The sequence below is a fragment of the Megalobrama amblycephala genome, linkage group LG15 (assembly GCF_018812025.1).
Source record: "Megalobrama amblycephala isolate DHTTF-2021 linkage group LG15, ASM1881202v1, whole genome shotgun sequence".
NCBI lineage: Eukaryota > Metazoa > Chordata > Actinopteri > Cypriniformes > Xenocyprididae > Megalobrama > Megalobrama amblycephala.
In genome coordinates this window covers 6,657,917-6,679,896 of record NC_063058.1, presented here as the reverse complement: position 1 = coordinate 6,679,896, position 21,980 = coordinate 6,657,917, and the positions used below count along the sequence as shown (strand labels likewise).

The 21,980-nt window shown below is 37.4% G+C and overlaps 1 protein-coding gene across 1 annotated transcript in view; it reads left to right on the top strand.

The window, feature by feature from the left end:
* The window catches only part of LOC125247113 (growth arrest-specific protein 2), a 63,204-nt gene that overhangs the window by 7,732 nt on the left and 33,492 nt on the right, over positions 1 to 21,980 (top strand). The window contains 2 exon segments of the mRNA XM_048158317.1: positions 1,031 to 1,179; positions 8,948 to 9,072. Of these exon segments, the coding sequence (XP_048014274.1) occupies positions 1,032 to 1,179; positions 8,948 to 9,072 (273 nt within the window). The 5' untranslated portion in view covers position 1,031.

Sequence of the window (21,980 nt, the reverse complement as noted above, 5' to 3'; positions counted from 1 at the left end):
GATGGCTTGAGGGTGAGTAAATGAATATTTTAAATCATGGGATAATTTTCATTTTTAGGTGAACTATCCCTTTAATATGCTGATTTGCTGCTTAATATAAATATAATAACTTTGATGAATATAAAGTTCAATTATTACAATTTATTTGAAATAGAAATCTTTTGTAACATTATAAATGTCTTTACTGTCACAATTTAATGCATTCTTGCATTAGTTTCTTTCTAAAAACCCAAACACTTTTAACGGTAGAGTATATAGACCAGAATATCAAAGAGAATTGGTGGTGGACTCTTTTGACTTAGGGAAGCAAGCAACAATCTAGCAACCACTTAAAAGACTCTAAAAACACATTGCAATGCCCTAGCAAACACCCTGAACATCTTATCCTGTGCCTATCAATGCCCTGACAACAACCCAGAACATCCTAGATATGTCCTAGAATCCAGTCAGAACACGTCAGCAATGGATCGGAGAATACTGTCAAAGTTTTCAGGATATCTCCAACATGGCGATGAGTTACAGTTACAGTTACATGACCGTTATCACTCACATTATCTACAGTAAGGCACATTTTCTTCAGAAAATGTAATCTAGTTAGATTATCTGAATGTGTAATGGTAACTTATTCTGAGGTTTCACTGGGAAAAGCATGTTTATTTGTGTAAAGAGCCTTTGGGTCAAAGAGAATCACTAGGGCAGGACTGGAGAGAATCCACACAGTGTGCGACTGTTCGGTCTTTTTTTTTAAAAAAAAGAAGGAAAAAGCAAGTGAATATGATATCACGGGACAAATAAAAGAGAGCCTGGAGCTGGACTGTGATGAGAGGATAGTAAGGAGGATAAGAGTCTACTGTGAAACAACAGAAAGGGTTTGAATGATCAGAGGCACTTTAGGGGAGGAAAACAACGTTTGTGCTCTGTGGGAAAGTGAAATTATTCATTTGAGGGATTTTGTTAGAGCCAAATGATTGAATTAATGTTATTTAGTTGTACTGATGTATAGATGTGCCTCTGTCTGTGTTTTCTGAAGCATGTGTAGTCCTCTGAGCGGCAAGCAGCAGCCGGCTGGTCCGGGCCTCACAGATCTGCAGCAGTACAGTCAGTGGCTGGCCAGTCGACATGAGGCCAGTTTGCTGCCCATGAAGGAAGACCTGGCGCTCTGGCTCTCCAGTATGCTGGGTAAGTAATTTATAAATTGTTCCAATGTCTTAGTGCTTCTCACATCTTTCAAATCAGTTAGTATCCATTGAGTCACAAGCAAAAATGATCACAGGTCTGTTCTGAGTCGTGGACAACAGGGAAAACTGGGACAATGCTACTGTATAAATACAAATAATGCAACTAACCATAATTATACATAGTTAGGATAGCAAATAAATATCTGTATTTCAGCCAACATCTGGGTACATTTTGCTGCACTTTTCAAGTGACACATCCACAAGAGGTGCTATAAGCGATATTCTTTTTCTCCATTGCAGATGCAAGTTTATTAAAAAGGCCCAGTGTTATGAAAATATATGCCTGAATATTGTGGTGCTTGTAGTATATTTCACAAAAAATTAAATGTTACTGGTGCTAAATAGCTTGTTCAATTTTCTCCAAAACATTTAAATGTGAATGTGGCAAAATTCAGAAATAACATGTGAGTGAGTGAGTGAGTGAGTGGTGTTGAAAGGTTAATGCTCTATCACGTTTTAAATTAACAAAAATGATCCCAACCCTAAACCTAAGGATAGTGTTAAAGGGGTGGTTGATTACTATTTCACTTTGAGATTTTTTTAGTTAGTGTGTAATGTTGTTGTTTGAGCATAAACAATCTGCAAAGTTATGACGCTTAAAGTTCAATGCAAAGGGAAGATATTTTCTTTTAAAGGTGCTCTATGTAAATTTTTGACTGTACTAAAGCATAAAATATGCCATACCATACCATATAAAGCATACTATAATATGTTTGCAGATATTTATTAAACATGCTGAGTTCACATTACTCGTTTCTCTGAAAACCATTGCTACAGCCAGTTATTTTACTTTGAAATGTGCATTCCGTGTCGGAATTTCTGTTTTTGTTTTGCTCTGTGCAAGACCACACGTTGCCAATTTACCCCGGGTGGCGAAATACAAAATGATGAAATGATGATTTTTAACTCCAACTGTTGCAGTCTGTCAGTCGTATAATGCATGTCGATGGCAACACAATCTTATAAGAGTCAAAATAAACATGCACAGACAAATCCAAATTAAACCCTGCGGCTCGTGACAACACATTGATGTCCTAAGACATGAAACGATCTGTTTGTGCGAGAAACCGAACAGTATTTATATCATTTTTGACCTCTAATACACCACTATGTCCAACTGCCTTGAGCATCCAGTTGGTGAGGTCTGAAAACGCTCTCTGATGCTGGAAGTGATCTCTCGTGCTTATACGTCAATGAGTGCGAGAGATCACTTCCGGCATCAGAGTGCATTCAGACCTCACACACCGGATGCTCAAGGCAGTTGGACATAGTGGTGTATTAGAGGTCAAAAAATGATATAAATACTGTTCGGTTTCTCACACAAACAGATCGTTTCATGTCTTAGGACATCAATGTGTCGTCACGAGCCGCAGGGTTTAATTTGGATTTGTCTGTGCATGTTTTTTTTTTTACTCTTATAGACAAAGTTCCCATTGCCATGCATTATACAACTGACAGACCGCAACAGTTGGAGTTAAAAATCATCATTTGTGTTCTACTGAAGAAACAAAGTCACCTACATCTTGGATGCCCTGGGGGTAAGCAGATAAACATCAAATTTTCATTTTTAGGTGAACTATCCCTTTAAAGCCTGCCAAATGACAGTCCCACCTACTGGCTGGAACAGGTAGTGTTCAACAGTGGCTATAGAAAGGCTGGCTAAATAAAAACTGCTGTGAGCTAAATGAATGAACTGTGCACACAGAATGTGTTTGTGCTTTTAGAAACATGAACATAATAGACAAGAAAGCAAGGTCTCAAGACATGTTTTTAAACTTATTTTAACATGACAAACTTATTTTTAACATGCTGTGCCAGTGTCTATGCAAATTTCTTACGGGGCTAAAGCCCTAGCAAGCCTAGTTCTGCAACTGGTTGTAACTTGTGTTTTACGAGGACCCAAGTGCTCCGAAACTGCAAGGTGCTATGCTGTATCATGGGAGCTACCGAGCAAGTTTACAATGTCTAAAAACCTCCATACATATGGAGCTGGTTATGTGATGCAAAAGTCAAAATGTATTAGTTTACAAATCATGCACTATTGTAAAAGTGGTTTTGAGGTCATAATTTGCATAATTAGTCTTTATTTATCGATAATTTGCCAATGTAATCATAAAAGTTGTTGCCATTTTACTGTCTCTAGTGTTTATTTCAACTGGAAACTGCAGTGAAATGTATGTATACATATGTTTTTGCAGTTTTTTCAGAAATGTAAGCAGAGTCACATATTTCCATTGAGCCTAGGCATTGCTAATATATACGTGTGTGCAGCAAGGCTATGTCCTAAGTCCTTCTTCATTCTGCTGTTGTACAGTATTCTGCAAGATGGAGTGTAAATGTTTAAATTCATGTCTCATTATTTGCATAGATTGCTCAGGGAATGTCCAGCTACACTCTGTGTATCTTATGGATCATTTCTTTTGTTTGATTTAAGCTGCTATCTATTAAGTCCTTAACAATTATGCTGTCCTTAATATGTGTCACACATTTGATGAATGTTTTGATTTTTATTTAATATAATCTATTTATATGCATATACAGGTGCTGGTCATATAATTAGAATATCGTAAAAAAGTTCATTTTTTTATTGTAAATTATTTAAAAAATGAAACTTTCATATATTCTAGATTCCCTACATGTAAAGTAAAACATTTCAAAAGTTTTTTAAAAAAAATTGTTGATTAGAGCGTACAACTAATGAAAGTCCAAAATCCAGTATCTCAAAATATTAGAATATTTACATTTGAGTTTCATTAAATGACCATCCCTACAGTATAAATTCCGGGTGTCTCTTGTTCTTTGAAACCACACTAATGGGGAAGACTGCTGACTTGGCAATGGTCCAGGAGACAATCATTGACACCCTCCACAAAGACAGTAAGTCACAGATGGTCATTACTGAATGGGGTGGCTGTTTACAGAGTGATGTATCAAAGCATATTAAATGCAAAGTTGACTAGAAGGAAGAAATTGGGTAGGCAAAGGTGCACAAGCAACAGGGATGACCACAAGCTTGAGAATACTGTCAAGTAAAGCCGATTCAAACACTTGGGAGAGCTTCACAATGAGTCAAATGAAGCCGGAGTCAGCGCATCAAGAGTCACCACACTCAGACATCTTCAGGAAAAGGACTACCAAGCCACTTCTGAAACAGAAACAACATCAGCAGCATCTTACCTGGGCTAAGGAGAAAAAGAACTGGATAGTGAACAGTGGTCGAAAGTCCTCTTTTCAGATAAAAGTAAATTTTGCATTTCATGTTGAAATCATGGTCCCAGAGTCTGAAGGAAGATTGGAGAGGCACAGAATCCAAGCTGCTTGAAGTCTAGTGTGAAGTTTCTGAAGTCAGTAATGATTTGGGGGGGCGTGACGTCTGCTGGTGTTGGTCCATTGTGTTTTATCAAGTGCAAATAAATGATCAGATGATCTGAAGGCTCAATAGTGCCTCAGCAGTGCCACAGGCTGATCAAATCCATGCCACACTTTACTGATGCTGTAATTTGTGCTAGGAGCAAGTCATTTGCTGTAATATGTGCTGCCGACCAAGTATTGAGTGCACAAATGAACATACTTTAAAGAACTTAAACTTTTCTGTTTCGCAAATCCATTTTTTGATTGATCTTAGGAAATATTCTAATATTTTGAGATACTGGATTTTGGACTTTCATGAGCTGTACGCTCTAATCATCAAAATAAAAAAAATAAAAAATTGAAATGTTTTACTTTACATGTAGGGAATCTAGAATATATGAAAGTTTCATTTTTAAAAATAATTTACAATAAAAAAATGAACTTTTGATGATATTCTAATTATATGACCAGCACCTGTACAGGCATGATTGCATGTGTACATGTTTTCTTTTCCAACATTTCCCAGCATTAATCAGATTCTGAAATACCATCTGATCCAAGAGACAAATTCTGAACTGAAAAGAATGGGTACAAATGTGTCATGGTCCTGGCTTCTGTTCTGTGTGTGTGGATGGAGGGGGATGTCTGTGGAATTTCTGGCAGCTCTCAGGCCGTGAACAGCCAGCTGAAACCAGGGCTTTGTCTTTGGTCTGCCTGGAGCAAAAGGAAGCCAGGAGCCACAGTGGGCCACACAGGGGCTTCATATGCAACCACACACCAACCACTAGATCCCTATCCAGATCTTGCACACTCTTTAGTGGCTTATGCCTGTCTCTGTGTTATTTTTTTAGACAAATAGCTGCTCAGATCTCTGAATCTGATCTGTGCTACAGGAACACAATTTGGTCCCTGTCTTGCCAGGATCCATTTGTATATTAAACATTCATATTTTGTTCCTTTCCTTTTATTGTTGTTTTTACTCATTTGCATTTTTAGTAGAGCGGGTGATGAGGTGCAGGTGTAATCAGACTCAGAGTGTGAATGAGAGTATGGCTACGTTCAGACTGTCAGTCCAAATCCAATTTATTTTCTATAAAAATAAATGTGATTTGACTTGACTTACATACTTGAGCTACTACCGACAACAGGACAAATGGAAGAGTAAAAGAATAGTCACTCTTACGCATCCGGTGTAAACAGCATGTTTGCGTCTCTGCACAGCCTTCAGAAGGTCCCCAGCATCAGGAACAAGTGAATGGTTTATTTTTAATGGCGTCCCAAACTTGCATCAGAGGATTATATGTTTTGTTCAGAGCATTTGACTGCAGCTTATTTTCAGGCACAGTGAAAACTTTTATTGATGAAGCAGCCAACTGTATTAGACAAGTCCTAAAATGGATGTTTTCAAACAGGGTCAGAATGAGGGTTAAATATATATTTTTTTAGAATATAGAACCCGAATTCCTGTAATGTTTTTTTTTAAAAAATCTGAATAAAATGAAAACTAAAAGACTTTCAAATCACATGAGCCAATATTTTATTCACAATAGAACATAGATAACATAACAAATGTTTAAACTGAGAAATTTTACAATTTTATGCACAAAATGAGCTCATTTCAAATTTGATGCCTGCTACAGGTCTCAAAATAGTTGGGACAGGGGCATGTTTACCATGGTGTAGCATCTCCTCTTCTTTTCAAAACAGTGTGAAGTCGTCTGTGCATTGAGGTTATGAGTTTCTGGAGTTTTGGTATTGAACTTTGGTCCCATTCCTGCCTGATATAGGTTTCCAGCTGCTGAAGAGTTCATGGTCATCTTTGACGTATTTTTCTCTATAGGTGAAAGATCTGGACTGCAGGCAGTCCAATTCAGCAACCGGACTCTTCTACGAAGAAGCCATGCTGTACACTGTAAAAAAAATCCCAGTAAAATTTACGGTAAAAAACCGGCAGCTGTGGTTGCCAGAACTTTACCGTAAAAAATACAGTAGTAATGTAAAAAAAATCTGTTAAATTTACGGTAAAATAACGTATTTCATTAACTGATATAATGTTAATTTACCAATCTAATGAAGTACTAATATCTGTTTTGTACCTTTATAATACACTGACAGTCACCAAACACAGTGGTGATAAGAGTCACATGATGAATCAGAGTTCATCACAAGCAGATTTTCCACAAGCTGAGAAGGACAACACTAACATATAGAAGGTGCACACAGTGTCATTCACACACACACACACACACACTAAACAGCATCATGGTAACATGCATGAAATTTTAAAAATGCAATAAACATTAATTTAACAACATTAGATGTAACATAAAACCCTAATGTACATAACTGATTAGATAAAAATGAGAAAAACTAAGAAGAAACAGAGTTATTTCAACGAAAATATATCAAATGTGAAGTGTCACGCAGGGAATTGTGGGAATGTCAATTTACGTTTTTTTACTGTAAATTTTACAATGAATTGCTATTTTTCACTTCCAAAAACTGTGAATTTAACGGTATTTTACTGTAAAATTACATTAAATGTACCGTTAGATCTATTACAGTTATTCACCGTATATAGTACGGAAACTTTCTGTAAACCAATTGACAGTTTTTCACCGCAGCATTTTTACAGTATTTTACTGTTAAAATCACAGTCATTTTTTACAGTGTAGTAATAGCTGCAGTATGTGGTTTTGCATTGTCCTGCTGAAATAAACAAGTCCTTCCCTGAAATAGACGTTGTCTGGAGGGGAGCATATGTTGCTCTAAAACCTTTATATACCTTTCAGCATTCATAGTGCCTTCCAAAACATGCAAGCTGCCCATACCGTATGCACTTATGCACCCCCATACCATCAGAGATTCTTTTGAACTGAATGCTGATAACACGCTGAATCTTTTCAAAATTTCTTGCTTTTTCAGCCATTTGTTGCCCCTATGCCAACTTTTTTGAGATCTGTAGCAGGCATCAAATTAGAAATGAGCTCATTTAGTGGATAAAAGTGTACAATTTCTCAGTTTAAACATTTGTAATGTTATCTAGGTTCTGTTGTGAATAAAATATTGGCTCATGTGATTTGAAAGTTTTTTTAGTTTTCATTTTATTCAAATTTAAAAACGTCCCAACATTTCTGGAATTCAGGTTGTATGTTTTGTATGTGTGTGTGCATAACATCATTATTAACATTATAAGTGAACCTCAAGAAACATATTAAAATAATAAAAAAATACACATCATGACCCCTTCAATATTGCCAGTAATTTCAAAGTAATCTGTTCAAACTAATGCAATATGGATCACTTTAGTTCTCACCTATTTTTTTGATATTGGATTCAAAATATGGGGAAAGGTGGTGTATATTTTGGTTCTTTGGAGATGAAGCGAGTGTAAGATATGGAATAAAGGAGGTACGTTCAGAAAGAATTTCACAAGCTCTCCGTCTCCTCTCCACCGGGCTCAATTACCACATTTGGAACTCATTAAAACATCTGAACCCCCTCGACCACTGACGCCCCCTCTTTATGAAAAAAAAAAAAAACATGGAGTAGATGAGAAAATATGCTCTTTCCACAGATACCCCAACCCCCTGCCACCACCTCCTGTTTCACAGTGACATCATGTAGAAAGAATGATAGTCTGGAAGTCAGTAAAATGCAGCCGCCACATGTTGATCTGTGTAGAAGTGAGTCTGTGTCTCTGTGTGTGTTTCATCTGGATTACTATTGCAAAATAAACCAGCTGTTTCCTTCCAAAACACTTGTCTGTTTTGGGGCCTGAAATGTGTTTATTTGTGAATCATAGCTGCAACAAATGTCTTGAGATGGTTGTGCGTCATTAAGAGTATGAATTGGGAATGCCTTTAAAATCCCTGAAATTGAATTGAATTTGAATTTAGTTTGGTGCATATTTTTAGTTTAAATTTGAGTTTAAGCAAGAATTAAGATTAAAAGAATTATACAGAAATTCTGTAAGCTTAGTTTTTGATAATATATTTAATTTTTCAATATGAATACCTTTACATATTTTCATACTCGTAACAATAATATGATAACAAACAACGAGTAATGATAAGAATAATAAATATTTGAATGAGTATTTTATTAATTATTAATAATCCAATATGATATTAATAATGTTTGAAATGTTACCTACTCAATAGAAATTCTTAAATTCAACTAATACATTTCTCTAGCCCTGATTTGAGAATTCAGATTAATTCCCAGAAGCTATAAAGCTAATTTCTGACCATTATGCTGTAATTCAGTAATGCACCAATAAGAGTTAGTACAATGAAGCACAACCAAACCAAGTCTTTTGTGAGATATTAATCTCTTTCTGTTATATTTTGCATCAGATGTGGAAATCACAGCCGAGAGCTTCATGGACAGGTTAGACAACGGTTTCCTGTTGTGCCAGCTGGCTGAGACTCTGCAGGAGAAGTTCAGGCAAAATGACTCTGGTATGAGTTCACCAGGAAAGGTAATAATTTATTATTATTTATCATATAATATTTAGTAACATTGTGTTTGGGAACAAGACACTGCATCATTGCGTTGATGCTATGGGAACGTCTTCAGCGTGCACCAGTGTCTGAATCACATGTAAACGTGTCAATACTATTAGCCAAGGACGAAATCAGGTGATGTTACATAGTACGTAACCACGTCCATAAAACGGCACCTGCAAATGACGTCCTTCATTTGTCTGAAAACCATGGTCTGCAGATAGGCCTGAGCTATCTGGCACCATGCAGGAAGCAGGATATAAGGACATGTTTCCCCACAGAGGCCCCATCAATGTAAATGTGGCAAGCCGAAATAGCGTCCACAAACACCTTCAGGGTAGCACTACGACATGCATGCATTCTTTTGCGCTTTATTTATGATGAAGTGATATACATTGTGCGCTGCCACATTTGCGTGTGCAATTGAAGAGCACAGTATAACATCTGACAGGACAGGAAAGTTAGATTTTCTGAGGTGAGAGACTTTTTTTGTAACAATTTACAAAAATAATGTTAGAATAATGACAACATCTAATCTGAGTGCAGATAATAAATCAGGACAAAGTGTTTTTCTCAGGCATTCTTTACTTTAGTTCTCCCAAAAATTAAATTTCTGTTATTAATTACTCACCCTCATCAAACCTACAAGATCTTTGTTCATCTTCGGAACACAAATTAAGATATTTTTGATGAAATCCGAGAGGTTTTTTATCTCCCATAGAAAGCAAAGAAATTACCATATTCAAGGTCTAGAGAAGTAGTAAAGACATTGTTAAAATAGTCTATGTGACTACAGTGGTTCAACCAATGTTATGAAGCGACGAGAATGCTTTTTGTGCTCAAAAACAAAACAAAAATAATGACTTTATTCAACAATTTTTCCTCTTCCCTGTCAGTCTCGTACACAGTTTGCACAGTGAACACAGTGCAGAGCTTCTGTGTTCTGCGTCAGAACGGCGACTCTGTATTGGCCGGCCCCTGCATCAGCATCACACACATGCGTTGTGGTGCTCACGTGAACAGCCTCAGTCAATACTGAGCCGGCGTTTGGATGTAAACCTATCATTTTGAAATGAATTATGAAAGTAGCAGCAGTTTGCTCTCAGATCTGCTGCACAAGTCTGAACAGGAGGCATGAATGCAGCCCGCCCTGGTGATTCATGTAGGAGACCACCAATGTGTCGTCCGTCTGCACCAACACATGGTAGTCCCTGAGATCTGGGAGGAAGTGTAACACTGACAGAAACACAACCCTTATTTCCAAGCAATTTATGTGCCACAAGAAATGAGGGCCTTTCCAGCATCCAGGAGCTGGGCGACTGTCAAGGACAGCCCCCCAGCATGAGTGAGGCATCTGTCGTCATAGTTTTGTGATGGCAATGTGTCCCAGCTCCTCCTGCTGGGCCAATATCAGCCGGTCGAGACAATAAGGGGGCTTTCACACTGGGCTTGTTTGCCACGGTCCGAGCCCGGGCGCGATTGTTCCCGGTGCCCCCTGCAGCATTTATCTGGTTTCACACTCAAACTGATTCTTTCAAACCCTGGTGCGTTTGTGTTCATCTTACATCATAGACGTGCACGGCGCATGATAGAAGACAGAACGTGGGTCAGTAAATTGTGTTTTTTATCAATTTGGTGCTATTATGTACAGCAGAGTAAACAACACTTGGATTTCCTTTATGCGCATCGCATGTAGACGGTTTTCCTCTGCTTGCAAACAGACTATTTTGAGGAGACAGCTGATTACCATTCATTTGCCGCTTTGATAGCACTCACAAAGCGAGAATACACTGCAGGCTCACTCCTGCTCGAATCCCAGGTAAATCATCAACACTATCATCACTTACATGTGTTTTATTGAAGTAAATATGAAGAATTTGGTTCCAAAACACGATAAATGCCTTTTTTTTTTTTTTTTAAATTGAGTTTCCGCCCAAATCAGTATTGTATCTGGTCGGTATTGAAAAGTCATTTATTAATTTTGCACAAAATGCGATATCCGTCGTGTTATTCTGTCATGTTTTCTCCCTTTCTTTCCAAAACGCGACAAACGGCAGTCTCCCTTCTCTGCAGAATGCGATATATCCGCTCAACCAATCACAGCGCACCATTCCACACACTGTAAACAGTAATGGTGGTGCTCTGAATACACCCGGCATCCTAGTTTTCCTTATCTACTTTGTACTTTGTGATCAACAAAAACAGAAAAATGAATAATTTTGACAGTATTGATGAACCTTTGGTGGGTTCTGCGGTGGGGATGAAACGTAAGTCATCGAAATGTAATCATTTACATGAGGAGATTAAGAAGATGAGGCACGTCGAGTTGGGAGGAGGAAAAATGCCGGCTGTTGCTTGTTCCACGACAGCATCAATCTTCTGTCATGGTCCACAAAACTGAATCATGAACAGTTTTTAAAAGCCGTTTTTAATACCAATGTACTCTGCAAATGTGTTTATTTTAACCGTGCGGTGGTGCCAGACACTCTTTAATCGGTAATGACAAATGGAGACATAATTAATTTATAACATTAACAAGATGACTCGTTGAATTCATTTTGGGAGCAACGACTGAATGTATTTTTAGTCAAATGCCTGTATATAAGATTAGTATTGAGAAAGTTCAGAGGCTGTCATGTGAATCAACTTACTTTGTTGTGTATTTTCAATATGTAAAATAACTTTTATATTGATGGATTAATTGCAGTTTGAAAAAAAAAGGGGGGGGAATTAATCCATTTTTATAATAAACCTTTGAAAATCAAAATCTAGATTTGAATTTTTAATGTTTTTATAACCAAAAGATGCTATGTGAAAGTTTGAAACAGAAAATAGTGGTTTTCATCTTGCCACTTTCTTGGTAAAGAAAACACCTTTTTACTCAAATGAATCAAAATGAATGAATGAATGAATGAATGAGGCATTTATATAGAGCTTTTATATAGCGCATTTATAAATGAATTTATAGCGTTTTGGAACCAAACACTTCATATATTATAGTGCGTAGGTTACTTTACTTCCTGAACTAGTGCGCACCCGAGTCCGTGTTGCTTTCATATTCACGCGAACCACGTCACAGTTCGAGTGCAACCGAACTCAGACCACCTCCTTCAGGTAGTCTCAGGTTTGATACCCTGGTGCGAACCCGGGTTCGCATGACAGCTTTCACATTAGCGATTTTTCATGCAAACCGTGCCCCGTTTCGAACTAAACTGCCAGTGTGAAAGCCCCTTTAAGACTAGACCGAGTGGAAGAAACCAATATTGGTAAACTTTGCCCTCGAAAGCAAACCTCAGGAACGTCCTGTGTACAGGCAATATCTCTATGTGGAGGGGGAATCAACTCAGTGTGCTGAAACAGGAAACAGCCAAGCTGATTGAGATATATTTCCATGACCTTGCGATCTCACTATGGAGGTCAGGAAAGAAAGTTTCTGCTTTGGTGGCTGGGCCCATCAACCACTCGTAAGCGCTCATTTAATTTACCTTCCCTCCTCTGATGGCCAATCAATGTTCAACATTGCCACCAGTTGAGTTAAAACCTTGAGCAGCTCCTCATAAGATTTAGATTATGAGGGCTGCTTGACAGCTGCACCCAATTCAAAACCTCCCTCAACATTCAATTCCTCGAAGCAGGACTCAACGGAAGGCAGGTCCTTATCCAGATTGGAAGAAATCACAGAGTGGGCTTTCAAATATGAAACGGAACCCTTGGAGTCTGTGGAAAGAGAAAGAGAAAAGTCATTGTCCATCTCAGGCTCATCCAACATTTCCATCTGCGACCCCTGTGATTTAAGTCACCGCACTGCCTCAGCAGACACAGGACCCAAACCAAGGGGTGCAGAAGCCAAGCTCTCTTTGTCATTAAAGTGATCGAGGCAGGAGCGGAACTTCCTCACTGAAAATCTCTCACAGTGAGGACAATCAGTCCCCTAGTGTGCTCTACTGCCTAACAAACAACACAAACGTCATCCCCAGAAACAAAGCGGGGTCACGGCAGAACACATCTCTTGAACTTATTCATGATTCTGTCCAAACTCCTGCTCTAAAACACACTACAGAGATTTAGACAAATGATTGACAGACATGGCTTCTGAAGTCAAAGAATCTGGTGACGTCATTTGCAAGTGCCATTTTATGGACATAGTCATGTACTATGTAACATCTCCTGACTTTGTCTATGGCCAATAGTATTGGTGCACTTACACATAATTCAGACACTGTCGCATTCTGAAGACGTTTCCTTAGTGTCAACGCAATGACGCAGCGTCAGTGTTCCCTCAAAGGGAAACATACAGTTAATTCAAGTTACTAAATATGAAGCACATTTTAGGTGACCTAAGAAAACATTTTTTTTCGCCAGCGCCGATAGCCTAGTGGTTAGTGCGACACATGGCGCAAATGTGTTCAATTCCTGTCTCGAGGTCCTTTGCCGATCCTGCCCCCTCTCTCTGCCCAATGCTTTCATGTCTGCTCTCTACTGTCCTATCTGAATAAAGGCTCAAAAAGCCCATAAATATAACAAAAAAAAAACCCCAAAAAACATTTTTTTCAATGTTGTTAGCGGTGCCATTTTTCCAAACTAAGAATCAAGATGAACTAAAGTGACCCTGACAGCTACACCTGTGGTTGGTGTGTAATTGTAAATATGTCTGTGTTTTGTTACTGTGTTGCACTGATACTGCAACCATTGAAGTATTCCACACAGCAACTCATGAAACGTGTAAACCACATTCACCGGTTCTAATTGTCTAACTGTAGCGGTTGACCCAAAACGCAACAATTATTTCTCATTTACTAGAATACAATCAAATATCTTTTCCCACAGCTTTCTTTTATTTATTCTGCATACTGGCCATACATCTGTGTAGTTTAGATGGAACAATGATCCTGACCCATCGATACTTTGGAGACTGCACATTCTCTTAAAGAGCACCTATTATACAAAATCCACTTTTACATGGTGTTTGAACATAAATGTATGTTGGCAGTGTGTAAACACAACCACCCTACAATGATAAAAATCCACCCACTCCCTTTTTTTAAATTCCTATTAAACCAAAGCAGTATCATTAGACATGCTGTTTTGATTCTCTGATTCTCTAAATTTGTTTATATCTGCTCAAATCATTTCATTCCAGACTGCTTTGTGAATTAGGGTCAGCTTATAGTCTCCGGAGCGATACTGAAAACGGCAGCAATGATGGGGAGAGCATGCACTTTATTACAGTTCATTGGAGTTGTTTTATGGATATAAAGTTTACCAGTTTATTAAGCACCCCCATTGAAAAAAAAGGTCTGTATGTATTTGTTTACAGTTAGTGGTAATGAGTGTTTTTGTGTAATTCGATCGCTGTGTATGTTAATGCCAGGGAGAGAGAGTTTATAGATAAAAGACTTTAATAATTAACTTCTTGTACTGAGTTTTATTAAGCTCCTACGATGATTTTCTGGAGTGAAAACAGATGCTTCATCTTTTGTGTGATGTACAATAAACATCAGTAAAGTTTTGGCCATCATTCGGATGGGGTCTGCTACAACAAGCTTATACTAATAGTGGGTAAAAGCAAGATGTCCACATAATTTATAACCATAATTCAACTAAACTTGTTCCTTCTTCTTGTCCTGTCTTAATGCAGCATATATTCTCTGCTTCTGTGCGCTATATTTTATGAATCCAGTTTGAAATGAACACCATTACTGACCGTTTCTGACATTTTCAGTGCTTGAGATTGTCCTGTTTGTTTGTTGCGTGAGCTCTTGAAGCTCCGCCCTCTTCTTGAAAGTGGGCCGGGAGCAGCAGCTCATTTGCATTTAAACGGGCACACACAAAAATGGCTTGTTTTTGCTCACCCCCAAAAACTGGCTATTTTAACATGCTATAAAATTGATCTGTGGGGTATTTTGAGCTTCACATACACACTCTGGAGACATCAGAGACTTATTTTACATCTTGTAAAAAGGGGCATAATAGGTGTCCTTTAAAATATTAGACCAATTTTCTCAAACTGTAAAAGGTTTTTTCTGTAGTTTCCATATAATCAACTCAATTGTGGTGATATTTCCTAGTCATCTGTAGTGTGATTGTAAATAGAACATTAGTACATTAGAACATTAGCACTCTGAATTCATAATTTCATTGTTTTCTGCATTTACTGTAGCAATGTTGCATGTATGTCCGTAGCAGTAACATAAATGAATTCAGCATGGCTGCCAAAATGTATGTTTTGAAAATAACCATATAAAAAAACTGCTGTTTATTGGATTCAGGTGCTTGTATTGAATGCATTTTTAGTTTCTCTCATACAAAGACTTTTGTTTGGAGTCAGGGCCGCTTGCCATTTCCTGTCAAACCTCGGCATTGTGGGACGATGAACTTTGGAAAATCACTGAGCTTTTTCATTTTAACAGAGCAGTCTAATGAAAGCAGTGACTTGTTAAGTGTTCAAAAACTCCTCCAGATGGGAAAACCATTAAGATCAGGAGATTTTTTCGATGGTAAATTAAGAAAATATTTCTGCTTGTCTTGGCCAAAAACCACCTCTTACAGATACTCAGAATGGGGCTTTCTGTTAGTTTCGCTCCAGTTCTACTAATAGAGTCCCTGAAGTATAACAGCACAAGAAATACACAGTAGACCTCATGGCCCGTAGTTTCCTCGATTGGCATAAAAGCAATCATGATATGTATACCTGCACAGTACTGAATGCACTGAATATTGCCAACAAAAAAGAGGTTTTTAAATAGTGGAGAGTGTGGTCAGAGTGTGGTCACCCTATTTAAGCCATGCATATTTTTTTTTTTTTGTATTTTGACCACATATTTACAAAGAAACTGTAATATAAAACTGCCTTTGATTGAAATATGTAGTTTAGAAATGTAATAAACATTTTTTAAAATAATAATTTAAAAAAATCATGTATTTTTTGCCCATGAAAATAAATTTCAACAATGGCAGGTTCGATGATTTTCCAGTGTATTAGGCCATATTATTTGTCTAAATATTCTCCATGAAGCATATTTCTGTGGCCTTGTATTACAGATACCTTCAAGTTATCTAGATATCAGACATCCTTCCTTACATGAAATACTATGTAGTATGTCACGATAAGCATGCAAAACATTAATATGCTACATTGTTGTCACGACCATTGTGTGTCCTGATCTCGGAAATATATATATTTTATATTTAAATATAAATATAAAATATATATATTTATATCGCCAAAAGTATTGGGGCACCCCTCCAAATCATTGAATTCAGCGTTTTGAATCACTTCCATGGCCACAGGTGATAAAATCAAGCACCTAGGCATGCAGACTGCTTCTACAAACATTTGTGTAAGAATGGGTCACTCTTAGAAGCTCAGTGAATTCAAGCGTGGTACCGTGATAGGTTGCCACCTGTGCAATAAGTCCATTCGTGAAATTTCCTCACTACTAAATAGTCCACGGTCAACTGTTAGTGGTATCATAACAAAGTGGAAGCAGTTGGGAACAACAGCAGCTCAGTCACAAAGTGGTAGGCTACGTAAAATCACAGAGCGGGGTCAGCGCATGCTAAGGTGCACAGTGCGCAGAAGTCGGCAACTTTCTGCAGACTCAATAGCTACAGACCTCCAAACTTCGTGTGGCCTTCAGATTAGCTCAAGAACAGTGCGTAGAGAGCTTCATGGAATGGGTTTCCATGGCCGAGCAGCTGCATCCAAGCCTTACATCACCAAGTGCAATGCAAAGCGTCGGATGCAGTGGTGTAAAGCACACCGCCACTGGACTCTAGAGCAGTGAAGACATGTTCTCTGGAGTGACGAATCATGCTTCTCTGTCTGGCAATCCGATGGACGAGTCTGGGTTTGGCTGTTGCCAGGAGAACGGTACTTGCCTGATTGCATTGTGCCAAGTGTAAAGTTTGGTGGAGAGGGGATTATGGTGTGGGGTTGTTTTTCAGGGTTTGGGCTTGGCCCCTTAGTTCCAGTGAAAGGAACTCTTAATGCTTCAGCATACCAAGACAAGCCTGCCGGTCCTGACCTTAACCCGACAGAACACCTTTGGGATGAATTAGAGCGGAGACTGTGAGCCAGGCCTTCTCACCAACATCACTGCCTAACCTTACAAATGCGCTTCTAGAAGAATGGTCAAAAATTCCCATAAACACACTCCTAAACCTTGTGGAAAGCCTTCCCAGAAGAGTTGAAGCTGTTATAGCTGCAAAAGGTGGGCCAACTCTATATGTGACCCGATCTGGCGAAATGAGTCGGAAGTCGCAACGTTCTATTTTAAGATATGGGCCGATAATGTGGAAAAACAATGAAAAAAATCGATTTTTTTTTTTTAAGCTAATTTCAAAGAACAGACTTTCAAAAATAATCTCCCAAAGTTTCGTAGTCCAGATAATTGAGTAAAGGTATTTAAATGGCTATTAAATTTGACATGGTTTTACTAAATTAGCTGGAAATGAACTTCTCAACTCCTCTCGTCACTTATGAGCATTTCCCAGTATCCCCTAAAACGTCATTATCTCTGCTCTACAAATATGGTGTTACACGTTGTATAGAACCAATCAAAAAGCTTAGAAATGTAAACACACTGACCTAAACGCTGATTTTTAACAATGGGAAGCCCCGTTTCGACTGACAGGCACGCGATCGGTCCAGCCATCCTCCTGTCAGACTAGCGCGCCTTATAAAATAAAACTCCCATTTGCGTGTCTCTCTTTAAAAGCCAATAAAAATTGAATCCATATAGGTAGCACAAAAATTCTTTTTGCATACAAAACCAAAGACTTTAAACTTTCATATCAAGCCTCCAACATGCTTCTGTTGCGTTGTTTTCACCCTCTAATGAGTCTGAGAAATATGCATTTACAACAAAAATAGCACAGCAGCTAACTGAATACAAGTATGTATTTCACGTGCTCATAACTTCATGAAAAATGCACAGATCATAAAAATCACAGATCACATCAATATTTAAAGCAGATTCTCAAGATTAAAATGAATCCAAAATCAATATAATATATTGCGTTGATCACAAGATATTACTCACGAAATGATTTAACATACTTGGCTAAAAACATGTCTCTCATCTCTCCGGGATGCAGTGTGTATCCAATGTTCCCAGACCCATCCATGTTCGTTTTCCAACGTGGAATAACACAAAATAGATATCATTTTAAAGCTTAGAATTTCATCTTTTTAATGCATCTAACCATTTTGAAAAACTCCTAACTCCTCTAAACCGGAGTTTACCGCCCGTTGGCGCCACCTGGCTGTGGAAAAAATGAACAACAATTTTTCAAACTATTCTTTATAATATCACCACGAAATTTGAACCAGGTGCAGCTCACATATAGGAGAGCATCACCAAAAAAGAATTTTTAGCGATCTTATTGTGTCCCTGAGTTATTCCATGTCAAATAAAAAAAGAAAAATTATTTTTAAAAAATTATATATATTTTTTGTCTTTTATCAGCTGTTTCTAGCAAGAAAATGTCCAAATGTAATGTAATTTATATTTTCTTAAAATTTAAAATGTTTTGTATCAAATGATACCTACCTTTTGACTCTCCTTGCTAGAATTTTGGAGTTATGAGTCTTTACTTTTGTGTATTGTCTCATCTTGCCATTGATACAAAAATCTCAATTTTGAAATTTGGGTCACTGTGACTCATTTTGCTGGATCAGGTCACATATTAAACCCTACGGATTAAGAATGGGATGTCATTAAAGTTTATGTGCACGTAAAGGCAGGCATCCCAAAACTTTTGGCAATAAAGTGTATATATATATATATTTATTTAATTAAAAATACAGTAAAAAACAGTAATATTGTGAAATATTATTACAATTTAAAATAACTGTTTTCTATTTGAATATATTTCACAAAGTAATTTATTCCTGTGATGGCAAAGCTGAATTTTCAGCATCATTACTCCAGTCTTCAGTGTCACATGATCCTTCAGAAATCATTCTAATATGCTTTAAATAGTACACAGTTATTTTAAATTGTAATAATATTTCACAATATTACTGTTTTTTTACTGTAGTTTTAATTAAATAAATGTAGCCTTGGTGAGCAGACGAAACTTCTTTTAAAAACATTAAAAATCTTAGTGGTTCCAAACTTTTGGACTGTACTGTATATATATATATATATACACTATAAAAAAAATTATATTACTATATTAAATAATATAACTATATTAAAATTGCTAACTGGATTTATATATTTATATGTGTATATATATATATATATATATATATATATATATATATATATATATATATATATATATATATACAGTTAGCAATTTGAACAGCAATTTTGTGATAGTATACTATTTCAAACTGTGTTTGTAAGCATGTCTGCTGTACTGTATGTAAAATGGCTACATATTGTTGGCTGACATACTCTGCTAAGGAGGTTGTCTTATGTCATGGCATGTTTCATGTTCATGTTTCAGGTTCCTGTCACAGAGTATGCTTCTGGGAAACATAATCAGTTTGTCTCATAAGAAAGAGATTGAATTTCAAGACTGTTTCATTTCAGTCAATACTTTGCAATCATAAAGTTCCGGTACAGATCCATTCAAAACACCAATCCATTAAATCATAAGGTGTTTGACTAAGGCAAAATAAATAGCAGGTTAAATATTACTGTTATTACTATTTTAATTATGTAAATTAGGCTATTTTAAGTTAATGTTCAATGTACATGTCCAATCAAATGTATTTACCTCATAAATATGCACATATGAATGTTATCCCTCGGTTGAAAATGTACAGTGTGAAATCTTAAAACTTGACTATGGTTAATTACTAATCCAGTATCAAGGTAAAAATATATGATAAATAGTGTTATTCTGTGTAGATAAATATAAGTGAGATAATGTCACTGTTTTTAAATGTGTGTAAAGAGCCCTGCTGCATGCTGGGTTGGCAGATCGCTATATGTGTATGTGCGAAAACAGCACATATGTGAGGAATATTTGAGGTTTTGACTCCTCAGGGAAAGAAAGAGTGAGAGAGTTACAGCAGTTCATTGATTACACAGTCCAGAGGCTACAGAGACAAGATCAAACACATCCACTACCCTCTGAGAGAGAGAGTGAAATAGAGAGAGTTTGTATGTGTGTGTATTAAAGGCAGGGTAGGTGTTTTGGTTTATGCTGGTTGAAAGTCTCTTCACATCCTGATAGCAATCACTAATGCTGCATCCCAATTCGCATACTATCCATCCTAGATAGTATTCGAAATTAGAATTAGTGTTTCCAAAATCGTAGTATGTTGAAATGAGTATTCCAAACACACCCGGGTGGTCTACTTTTTCCAGTTAGAATCCGAAGTGTATATCCGTGGACAATCTAACGGCTAATATCGCCCATAACACATTGCGCTGTGGACAAGGATTCATTTAGAATTACAAATACAAATAAAAAGTGTTAAAAAAAAAACTGCAAACATGATGGATTTGTGAGACCGATGGTTAACCAGAGCTGTTAAGACGAAGGGATTTGAGTGATTATTAACAAAGTCCCTTTAAGACAAGTCATTTCACTCAGCGGCCATCTTTGAAACGCCTCTCGGGCATTCAAGTGCAGCTCCTATCTCTTTGAATGGGGAAACATCAAATTCTCCAAAGCTGTTTGCCAAGCTTTCGATTAAGTTTCATAGTTGTAATCACCAATGAAATCTGACAACAACTGTCTCATAAATTTTTTTCTAAATGCTCGAATCATGACAAAAAACTGTATTTTTTTAGTTGGATCAAGCTAATGCGCATGCGCAGACCTAAATGCGCGTCTCTTGTGCCTCATTTCGGAGGCACGCTTCTGACTGTTTCTATAGAAACTGGAGCTTCTAACGGCTGCTGCAGTGACGCGATGACTGTACCAGTTGGCGATCAGCTCTCATTTATAGGGAAGGACTTATTCCGCCATATTGCTTGTTGCACGTTCTCCCATTCAAAACAACACGAGTGACACGTCTTGTGTTATTCTATAGTCTTTGTTATTAATCAGTATCTAACCTGATGAAAACATATTTATAACATCATTGTGAACTGTTATAATGATGCATTTGTTCATCAACTTTTAAATGCATCATTATGCAAAGATAAGGAAAGTTCTTCACATTAAAAAAGACCAATGACTGGCAGATCAACGCGTGACTACATTTCTCTCCGAAACGGTAGGACATTAAATTTGGAGGATTTTAACAACATGTTCTCCAACCAATACGACCATATAGGTCGTTTGTCACTTCCCTGAAATACGACCCATAGGAGCGTTTACTAAAGTGGCGCCCCTATCGACAACAGGACACTTTCATTTTAATTCATGAAATATGACCCATAGGAGCGTTTGCTAAAGTTGCGCCCCTATTGACAACAGGACACTTTCATTTTAATGCATTGTTCCCTTTTATCTGCATGATATTTCGGGTTTTGCGTAGCTCAATTGGCAGAGCATTGCAATAACAATATGCAATCATGTGATCATGCGATCATGGGTTCGATCCCAGGGAACGCATGTGCTCATAAAGTGTGTATGCACTATAAATCACTAAGGTTAGGTTTAGGGATGGGGGTGGGTGTAGTCGTTAATAAAAAAATTAGTTTTGCTAAATGGAAATAGGAGAAATGGTGTAAAAAGTCCACACATTGCATTTAAATGAACACGCATTTTGATTGGTAATGACAGTCATACGTCATTTCATGACGACAGACGTAACATGACACTGTCATTATTTTTACACCCGCTAGAGGGCTCATGACTTCAAAACTTAAATATATGTTGTAATAAGGTGCTTGAAAAACGACCTATAGTGTTGTTTTTTTTTTGGAGGACAGTCTCGATTTTAACTGTGAGATGATTGACAGGCAGT